The 10577-nt window shown below is 37.6% G+C and overlaps 1 protein-coding gene and 1 long non-coding RNA gene across 2 annotated transcripts; one reads left to right on the top strand and one right to left on the bottom strand.

The window, feature by feature from the left end:
• Positions 1 to 2625: 2625 nt before the first annotated feature.
• Positions 2626 to 7621, top strand: LOC135678491 (probable protein phosphatase 2C 57). Its single transcript, XM_065191372.1, has 4 exons — positions 2626 to 3075; positions 5075 to 5281; positions 5599 to 5810; positions 6770 to 7621. The coding sequence occupies exons 1-4, from the start codon at positions 2911 to 2913 to the stop codon at positions 7335 to 7337; spliced, it is 1152 nt and encodes a 383-aa protein (XP_065047444.1). The 5' UTR covers positions 2626 to 2910; the 3' UTR covers positions 7338 to 7621.
• A 605-nt stretch (positions 7622 to 8226) lies between these two features.
• LOC135679883 (uncharacterized) lies at positions 8227 to 10544 on the bottom strand. Its single transcript, XR_010515354.1, has 2 exons — positions 10261 to 10544; positions 8227 to 8783 (listed from the first exon to the last, which is right to left on the bottom strand). It is a non-coding gene; the product is annotated as an uncharacterized LOC135679883 (long non-coding RNA).
• Between the last annotated feature and the right edge of the window lie 33 nt (positions 10545 to 10577).

Here is a 10577-nt window from a genome sequence, read left to right as displayed (position 1 = left end):
CCGATCGAGATCAGACCGCGGTGGTCTCGTCAATTAAAGGCCGTTGATGCAGATGTGAGAATCCTAAGAAATAAGCCAACGAGAAGACCGTATTACCCCTACGGAATAGTTTATAGTTCCCGCATCCAGTGGAAGGGTACTTTGGTCATCTCGATCATGGTTGGGCCAGCCTTTGTCAGGTCGGTCTCCATCAATCAGTTGCAGGAATTGGGGTGATCGGCGTGCGTTGAGGAGTCGTCGCGGGTGACCAAAATGCCCCTTCGGGTCGACCAGTGGAAAAGTTGAGTCGATGGGTAATTTGGTCACGGGATGTACAAATTGATTTTGACGGACAAGATCACACGATTGCGTTCTGATCAAGTGGCACGAGATGAGACTCCAACGGCCGTGATGGACCGTGAAGCATAAAGGATTATATAGATGCACCGAAATAATATAACTGGACGTATGAGAAATTAATATGATTGCTTGGATTTTTTGGTATATATCCCAAAATTGAATATATCAAGAAAAAGATAAATTAAGAATCATTTGTCTCCTCAAATAAGAAAAATGATAAGTGGCGAGACTCTTTCCTACGTAAATTTTTAAGATATATTTTTTACAAATAATAAGTGATGAGAATGAAATTCGTTCTTATAGACTTAATATTATATGTCAAAATCCTTGGAAACTAAATTAGGAGACATGTTTCAAATTGAATATTTTTTAAAAAATTTGATGGGAATACTCTAACTCGATTCAAAAGTATTATAGTTGTAAAGCTCGCGTATATATAAAACAATGAGAGTATTTTGGATATTTAAAAATGTTATGATCTCTCATGGTAAAACAAAAGAAGTTTCTCTTATTATTATTTATATAATAATTTTTTTTTTTATTTTTTATTAATATTTTTATATAAAAAAATTTATTTTATAAAAATGATAAAAATGTTAATTTCCTTTCCCCTTCCTGTTCATCTCTTTCTTCATCCTCTTCTTTTTCTCATGCTTCCTTTTTTTTTTTTTCCTTCTTTATTCTCTTCCTCCTCGTCAAAATATTAAGTGGGGTTGAATGATATAAGGCAAGGTTGAACGATATCGATGATAACATAGCAAGAACAAAATAAGAGAGAGAAAAAAGATAAAATCGATAATATTATAATTATAAATAATACAAAGTTATGGATTATATTTTAAAAGCTTTTATCAATATTAAAAAATGAGGGTTACAAATAATAAGCTTTAAATTGAAATATGATTCAATTCATAAAAGTTCAAAATACGAGGATTTCATAAGAAATTATCTACAATATTTTTATCATTTTGAACATGGATTATTGTATCTTCCAAAACAAATGATGCAGTACTAATATGCTTATGGTTGATGTGCGAATCACTCCGGTTTAGGATGACCCATTTATATATATATATAAAAACTCACGAAGATGAGTTTTTTTTTTTCGCTTACAACGTTGTTATTGGCATTGTTATCGTTACCTCGCATTTTGTTTTACGATGTCATTACTATCTTTATCGTTCCATGACGCCATTGATTCATGACAATGTTGTCACCACGATTGTTTCCCTTTTATTTTTATTTTTTTCAAGTCCCACCTCTTATTGTTTTCCTCTTCTTTAATTTCTTCCTAAATATATATTTATTTTTTTTTTCTTTTTCACATATTTCTCTTTCATGTTTTTCCTTTTTTTTATAGTAAATCATCAATAAATATTGATATTATGTATCAATATATTGGTACGTACGAGTTTGATGGATTATTGGGATCGATCCGATATCTAAAATAATAAAAATTAATTTTGAATTCAAAGACTATTGATATATTTAATAATATATATCTATAAAATGGTAAGTAAGCTCTCGAGGCTCTTATAAATACAAAATATAAGGATTAATAGACGCGAATTTTATCTCTGTAAATAAAAATAAATTCGAGTGCCTAAAAAAAAAGAAAAGAAATAATCCCTGGGAATTATATACAAACAGATCCAATCTGATACGAACGGAATCTTCCTCGGACCTGTTCGTGGCAACAGTCGTACATCATCCATTTGTACAGGAAACGCCGGACGACTCGATACGATCTCTCCACTATACGGCCTTCCGATAAACGCACCCCCTATACCTCCGTTATCTACTCATAGCTGGCTTGTGGTTGATACCAACCAGCCGATTCCGGCGCAAAACGAGCCCGTCTGACTCAACGAGGGGGTGCATTTATCACGTCGGGGAGCGCCTCGAGAAGTGGCCTACCGCCACGTGCGTCCGCCATCTCACCCTTCTAACTCACACGAACGTGTACACGTGACAAAAAATCTCGTCCGTCTCTTTTATGAATCGAACGGTCAGTATCCTCTCTTACTATTGTTTCTATGCGACCGGATGTAAGATGCGTTCCTCCATTACTCGCCCGATTGACGGACAGGTCGCTTAAAATTTGGACACGTTTCGAGCCAGGAAGCCACCAGAGGCCGGAGACATCCATGAACCGTCCGTTGCGAGGAGTTGGGCTCTCGAGGACCCAATTGCAAGCGCTATTTCCAGCAGAGTCACTGAACGGGATCCGGTCGTCTGTTCCTAGGCGGGTACCAAAGCGTACAGTCCGTCTCGATTTGGCCTGTGTGCTCGAGCCCGTGCCCGCAAGCAAACCCTGAAAACCCTAGAGGGTGGAGAGGCCTTTGGCATCCTCTTTTTGCGTGGAGATCGAGGGAGGAGGCGTGCCTGCGAAGCGATCGCCACTCTGGGAATTCTTCTGCCGTCGGTTTCTTAGCTCACCGTTTGGGATTCCGTTCGGTGGTTTTCTTTCCGTTTCGTTCTTTGGCTTCGTCTCTTCGGGTGGGCGTTTCTTATCTGCGGTCGGTTGGTTTCGTGGAGCTGATTGAGAGGGAGAAGGTGGGATGTGACAAGATGGAGGGGAGCTTCGGAGGTGGTGGTGATGATGGTATTGGAAAGAATGGGGGACCAAGCGACGGTCGGCCGCCAAACCCTTTCGCTGGAGCGTATCGGCAGTTCTTGGGCGGGGCCCATGGCGAGTCACCTTGTAAGTCGGCTCTCGGTCGCCATGACTCCCTTGTAAGTCCTCCTCCGTCTTCTTGTTCTTTTCCAATATTTTTCGTTCGTTAGATTTGATCTTTATAATGTCGTATCTGTGCTAGTATTTCGACATTTTTTTCCGTAAAATTCGAAGCACCGATTGTGTCAGGATTTATGTAGACGACTCCGAATTGTTGTCGTTCTTGTTTCTGCCTTTTTTTTTTTTCAAGATCAAAATGATTAGTGTATTTATATGTTTTTGTGCACGCTGATATCAATTTGCAGCGAAGACATTGTTGTCTGCATCATAAAGATCTAAGTTTTAGGGTTTTTCTCCTTTCTTTTCTTGTGCTGGGGAGATTGACTATAAAAAAAGAATGTCTTCTATGAATAATGATGTGGCTAGCATTTAAGAATGCACTTAAATGATGTTGCTGGAAAGTAGAGCTCTTCACGTTGCATTAACAAAGGCAAATTTTATTGATGAGATGTTTAACAAGTTTGATGTTGTCTCTTTTGTTGAACACTACCATGGTTAGTTTGTTGATTGGTAGATGGTGTAATGTGTAATTTATTCACCTTCATGAGACTCTGCCATAAGTGCTGTGGAAGTGTATTGGAAAAGAAATATTGGGTTATGATCATAGAAAATGTGAAAACATGTATTCCAATTTCCTAGTCTAATTGATTATTTTATCTATAACATATACAACTTATAACATACGTCATGGAATAACTTTCCTAATAAGTTTATCTATTATGAGTTTAGTAAAATTGCATGAATTGAATCATATAGTTTATCAAGACTCTAGAAGAACTTCAACTTCTTACTTCGTCATGACTTTCTCGTTGTGTCTTAAATCACATGATTGTTCTTTTTTTAGCAGTTGTATCATGAGTTTGTCCATTACTTTATAATATAACAACTTAGATAAAAATGATTATCCATTGTATTTGTGGAAGATGTTGTTGCTCTATTAAAAGCTATCATTTGTTGACATTGTGAATATATACAACTAGTTTGTCCTAATAATGATGTATATGTATCTTGTTTTAGCTAGTTTTTCGTAATTGGAAAGGTGTTTTATGGTAAAGACTTTGACAATTTATCACAAAGATCCTAGACTCAAATCACTCGCCCTTTGCAAAATTTTCTTTTTTCATAAGTGGCGAGTTAGAGTATATAACTTTTAATGCTTCTGTAATGATTTCTTATTTACAACTTTACATGCATGTCCATTTCCAAGTGACAATAATGCTTTAAACCTCAGATTGTTTCTTACAGTGTTTATATTATGAATCTATTATGTATAAGAGAGTTTCATGTAGTAGTCATTCTTTGACTTCATTGGTGCTCTTTAACAACAAAAATCTGTTACTTCATCTATTTAACAAGTTTTTAAGAAAAAACAAGCTCTAATTGTCCACATGTTTCTTTAGATATAATGCATGAATCCTGTTAGCATGGTAGGTGGGTCCTCTATGTGATACTGCTTCTTTGACTGTTTTTTCAGGTAACATTTTCATTGAAAGCATCTGATGAAACTTGGGCATTTACTTGATATGAAAGAAAAATGAACTTCTACTCAATCCAGGAAAAATATAAAGCAAGAGGAATATAAGCTGATCAATGGAAATTTATATTGTCGGATAAAACATTTTTGTGGGCTTTCTTGGAGATAGTTGATATTTTTTGTCCTTTTTCTGTATTGGTATTTCATTAATAGTAAAAAACGTCCTCTAACCTGTTCTGTTATCATGATGTTTATGGCTGATTTTATATGTAAAATTTGATGGATGTATCTTTTAGCCCATCAATGGACAAAATTACAATTTACAGTAGAAATGCTACTAGCAGGACTCGTGATATTTACAAAAAAAATTGCAACTGACGATATAGCAACATTAAACAGAATTATCTTAAATAGTAGGTCTTGTGTAATCACTTTGACTTATTTCCATGTAACTTCAGTATTGCCACAATAGATTCTGTGGTTACCACAATGATTTTGTCTCATAATAGAAGTTAATGCTGCAGGCAAAGACAAAACTGCTGGACGTTACTATTGAGGTTGAGAAAAGCAGTGAGGGTTGTGAAACTGACTTTCTCCCAATTCTACGGTCTGGGGCTTGGACTGATATAGGATTCCGGCATACCATGGAGGATGCATATGTTTGCTCTGACAATTTCATTCTAGATTATGGGCTCCAAAATTATGGAGAAGGGCCTAGTGCCTTCTACGGGGTACATGACGTTTCTTTTCTTTTCTTTTTTTAATATAGCGTTCCAATAAATATGGTGAACTTGCCATACAAAGATCTTGAATCCTTTCCAAGCAAAGTTCATATTTAGTCATTAGTATATTCTGTTCTGTAAAATGCTGCTCAGCTGGGACTGCATTATGTTGATTTTATCCTGAACTACGTATATAGATACTGTGACATACTATAGATGGATCACGAAGTCTACTTTCTTGCTGTCATTTTTTTAGACTTCATCTTTACATTGCTGCATTCTCACCTGTTGCTAACTTCGATTGTGTAAAAATACACTGTTGGCAGGTTTTTGATGGGCATGGCGGAAGGCATGCTGCAGATTTTGCTTGCAACAACCTGCCTAGATTTCTCCTTGAGGATGAGGATTTTCCAAAGGAGATTGAGAGAGCGGTTGCTTCTGCATTCTTGCAGACAGATACTGCTTTTGCAGAAGTCTGCTCTGTCAACTCGTCTCTTGCTTCCGGGACGACTGCACTGGCTGCACTAGTTATTGGAAGGTCAGGCCTTTGCTTTACATTTTTCAATTGAGAAGGGTCTTTGATACTTTTGTTAGTTGTACTCCTAAGTGTGTTTTTCACCTTTTGAACTGGAAGATCTTCCCAGTGTTTAAAGAAATTTATATTGATTACTTTGATCCTCCTGTCGTTTCTTTTTTAGATAGAGGTGCAAAGTTGGTGATAAAAGAAGATATCCTCATTGGTTAATTTGTCATTTCTTTTAGATCGAATTATGTTTTATTTTTCATTTTAAATAGGAATTGACATCTGACCAGTTTACACACACTTGTTAACGAGATGGTTGCTTAATATGTTGTGCATGATCATAGTAGATCTTCTGCTAGTTTTGCTTATGAATAGTTTGCACATGTTACCATTGTCAGGACCACTTTGTGCTCAAGTTCGTTAATCAATTATTTCGCACCCATCTTAATTTTTCTCTTTATTATTTTTATAATCATGAAAGTAGTCCATATGATCTGCTGTATTAGATCATGTGAGCTAAGAAATAGTTCTTGGTATAACCTGAGCATTTGTTTTATTATCGTAGATGTACTCAGATATATTTGTTTAGATTAAATATTTTATGTATTTTTGCTTTATTGTAATTGTTTCACTAGGCAATAAACCATGCAGAATTTTTATAGAATCTTATAAGTCCGCTTCTGTTGGAGTAATAACACCCTATATTCTATATGTAAAACTTCTTAATAAACGTGTTACTTAACACCTGCAATGGGAAGGTACTAATTAAATTAGAAGTTAACATTTTGAATGATTTGTAGTGTGGTTGTTGTGTACCAAACATTGATGTTGATGGATATATGCAGTCAAATAGATGGGGAATGTACCAGCAGAACCATCCCCAGTGGCATATTTCAAGTTGCCCTGCCATTTTCGAGCATTCATTTCATGTTGTCAAATGTCTTTGTCAAGTGTTTCCTTTCTTGATTCTACAGGTCACTGGTGGTTGGAAATGCTGGAGACTGCCGGGCTGTTCTTTGCCGCCGTGGAAAGGCCATTGAGATGTCTCATGATCACAAGCCAGCCTGCAGTAAGGAGCGGAAGCGAATTGAAGCGTTGGGGGGTCATGTCTACGATGGCTACCTCAATGGGCTGCTTAATGTGGCCCGTGCCATAGGGGACTGGCACATAAATGGGATGAAGGATCACGATGGCTTGGGCCCTCTCAGTGCAGAACCCGAGGTGATGAAAATGAGGCTGACCGAGGATGATGAGTTTCTGATCCTGGGTTGTGATGGAATCTGGGATGTTTTCCTCAGCCAGAATGCGGTGGACTTTGCACGCCGGAAGCTCCAAGAGCACAATGATCCAGCCGTCTGCTGCAAGGAGCTGGTCGACGAAGCCCTGAAGAGGAAGAGCAGCGACAATCTTGCAGTGGTTTTAGTGTGCTTCCAGTCAAAGCCGCCTCCTGTGCTGACTGCTCCACGGCCTCGGGTTCAAAGAAGCATATCAGCGGAGGGCCTTAGGGAATTGCAAAGCTTCCTAGATAGTCTGGCGGATTGAGGTAGGCATCACCGAATGTCCGGTTGTTCTCTCCGTGATTCTTAGGTGGATTTTAGATTTAGCTGCCTAGCGTGGTAGTCTCTTTTTCGCTGGTGAGATTTTGTTATTGCCCAACTGTAACATATGCGGCGGCTGATTCCCATCTACACTGAGTTTCTGTTTTTCCATTCAACTATTGGCACAAGAACAAGACCCTATTTACTTGCTAAGGCATGCCATGCCGACTAGGCTGTTTACAGTGCAGCTCTTCATCATAAAGGCAAAGGAAATGCCTGATTGAGTTAGTGGTCGTGTACATTTGTTTTGAATGCCAGCAAAGCCCTCCCTCTGTTGAGGATCTCCCCAGTATAAATCTAGCTCCTGAAAGCTATTCCTGTCGTGTGCTCTTCAGGATCGAGGCTTTCCATTGTGAAATTTACTTTTCGTTTTATTTTATTTTATTTTATTGTCAGCATCACTATCTTTGTGTAATGCCAGAAGAAAACACAATCGTGCCTCGGGTCTTTAAAGTCCACTGTCCCGATTCATCATTTTTTATGCTACTGCAACTTTTGGCTGTGATCCCGTTAAATTTGAGTATGTTATGTATTAATGGTTAATCATAGATTATATTTTATAATTAAATTTTTTAATATTTTGATTTTTAGATTTATAAAATTTATATTAAAATCTTCATAGTTATAAAAGGAAAATATATAGCTTCATTTACCATCATTAATTTTATCAACGGAAGATACGTACTATCACATTAAGAAAAAAATTTACCGTGAATGATTGTTGTGATTATGAACGACGAAAATAATGCAATGATCAACGAGAACATTGGGAATTTCCGTGGCTTCTTATGAGAACTAAGGATCTCCGTTATTAGGCATCGGCAATCAGCAACTGTAAGAACCGAACCAAACACTAAATATCTATGACATGATTTATGTGGCAACTCCCAACAATTAAGACTAAAAGATGGAATGCCAACATAGTTATAGTTCAGTATTTTTAAATGACACTCGTTAAAAACATAATAGAAGATTTGGTGCTTACCATGTAGTTCGTTCAGCCACCGACCGATGCCGTCAAAGGTCTGATGCCTGCTGATATCATACACCAGAAGAGCTCCTACAGCTCCCCCCCATAATATGCAGGCAGATGTTACGGCCTTGAAACGTTCCTGACCCGCTGTATCCCATTCCTGAGCTTTGATTTTCTTCCCATCAATTTCCATCTTTCAAATTCAACACCTATAGTGGACTTGGAATTCGGGTAGAATTCATTCTGGGCAAATCTTGCTAGCAAATTCGATTTTCCAACAGCAGAGTCACCGATCATAACAATTTTAAAAAGATAGTCCTCACTCTGCTGTTCATCCCCCTTATAGTCCAGTCCATCTGTGAATTCTACCAAGTTGCTACTCCCATTGTGGTGCTCACTAAAGAACCATAGCTAATACTGCCAGAATAAAGCATGTAGGGTAAGACATCTAAAATCAACTATCATTACACACTAGTTAGAATCATGAGCTAATCAGAATAAGTTCACAAACTCCAGCATGATTTCCTTAATACAAATTTCTATGTAGACCACAAGCAACTATGAACTTTCTTTACATAAATATAAATCGCAAAATGAGATCAAATTTGTAAAAAGGAGAATGGAGATGTTTTTTGCCCACCAATTGTTCATTAAACAAATTGATTAATAAGATGTTTTTTGCAGTCCGCAATTAACGTGAACACCCTTTTGGAACCAGGCAGCAGACTTAAGCCGCAAAAGAATTTATCCACAAGATTACTGAAGCTGTAGGTCCAGATAAAAGGATATCCTTTCAGGATTCTCATACAGAAGTTGAACTCTGCCATCGACTCAGGTAAAATGCAACTCCAAGTGAACAAAACCGAAACATGGCTAGTCCAATGGTCCATGCGAGACATACCATCTCTCTCACTCAACGGGGTTTGACATTCAAAATCAGACCCTAGTATGAGAATGTGAGGTATAGACCTTTACGACTCGACATGCTTTCTAATTCCATCCATTTTTCTACTCGGACCTCTCATCATGTCATAATATTAGATCGGTTCTAATATCAATTGTTAGAATCCAATCCGATATCATGAAGCCTCAACAACTGTGTCAAAATGCTAAACTAGAATGTTAAGCAGGCAATTATAAATCAATCCGAGTCTTTGACCGCTTCCAATGTGCGACTAAATCGAGGTGTTATAAAATTTCACGCACCCAGAAAAATTAAAAGATGACAGGACAAAATGAAATCTAGTCTATTAGTTGTAGTTCGGATATTAAATCTTGGTTTGCATTGGTATTCAACCTATCTTTCGCTTTATCAAGCCATATCTGCTATGAACAGGTTGGGGATGACGAGAGGAGAAGATCAGTAGACTTGGCATAAGTATTCTTAAAAGAAACGTAGATTCATAAACATATCAAAATTTGCAATACACATTAACTGGCCTTAAGGTTAACAATATAATAACCCACAATGAAAATTAATAGCAGGACTTCTTTACCTACATTTTGGGTGGGAAGATAAGTCGGAAACCACAAACCAAACTGGCTGGAATAGAGCACACTGAAAAAAATGGGTACTGCTAATAGGATATTTTGATATTTTCTAAACGGTAGAAGAAAGTAGGCACCAAAAGCAAGCGAAAAGGAGAAGATTTTGAGAAAGTTGAATACCAATACCAATCTTTTAAGTCACAAAACAGAGGAAAAACCCACAAATGCAGCATGAATTAGGTACAGAGGCATAACATCGAGAAAATATGGTGAAACAAACATAAAACCGAACAATTTCAGACCAAATTCACCAAAACCTATAAAAAAAATACAGAATTACACAAATTTAGCACGGGATGCATCTCGCTACGACGGATCTGATTCCGGAAACTAAAATCAATCTTACCATCGAGATCGCGAGAAGCAGCGCTGAATCAGGTACAAGATCCCGTCCTTTACCCCACTCGCCGAGAAACCCTCGATTGCCTGCGACTTCATGAGAGGCACGGGAAGGAAGAAAGGTGAGCGGAACCCTATCATTGCAGTTTAAAATCGGATCTCCGCATCGCATTCGACCTTCGCTCCTTTTCCGCAGGTAAATAAAAAGACCCATCGTAACGATACAACAGCAAATCTTGAAACCGGTATAATCATTTGTAACATTGGGCCGTCATCTTTTATGAATATAAAAAACCAATGGAAATAACGCCTATTATTGATTAT

The sequence above is a fragment of the Musa acuminata genome, chromosome BXJ1-7 (genome assembly GCF_036884655.1).
Source record: "Musa acuminata AAA Group cultivar baxijiao chromosome BXJ1-7, Cavendish_Baxijiao_AAA, whole genome shotgun sequence".
Lineage (NCBI taxonomy): Eukaryota > Viridiplantae > Streptophyta > Magnoliopsida > Zingiberales > Musaceae > Musa > Musa acuminata.
The sequence above is the reverse complement of the archived record's forward strand: the minus strand, read 5'-3'. Positions and strand labels throughout refer to the sequence as shown.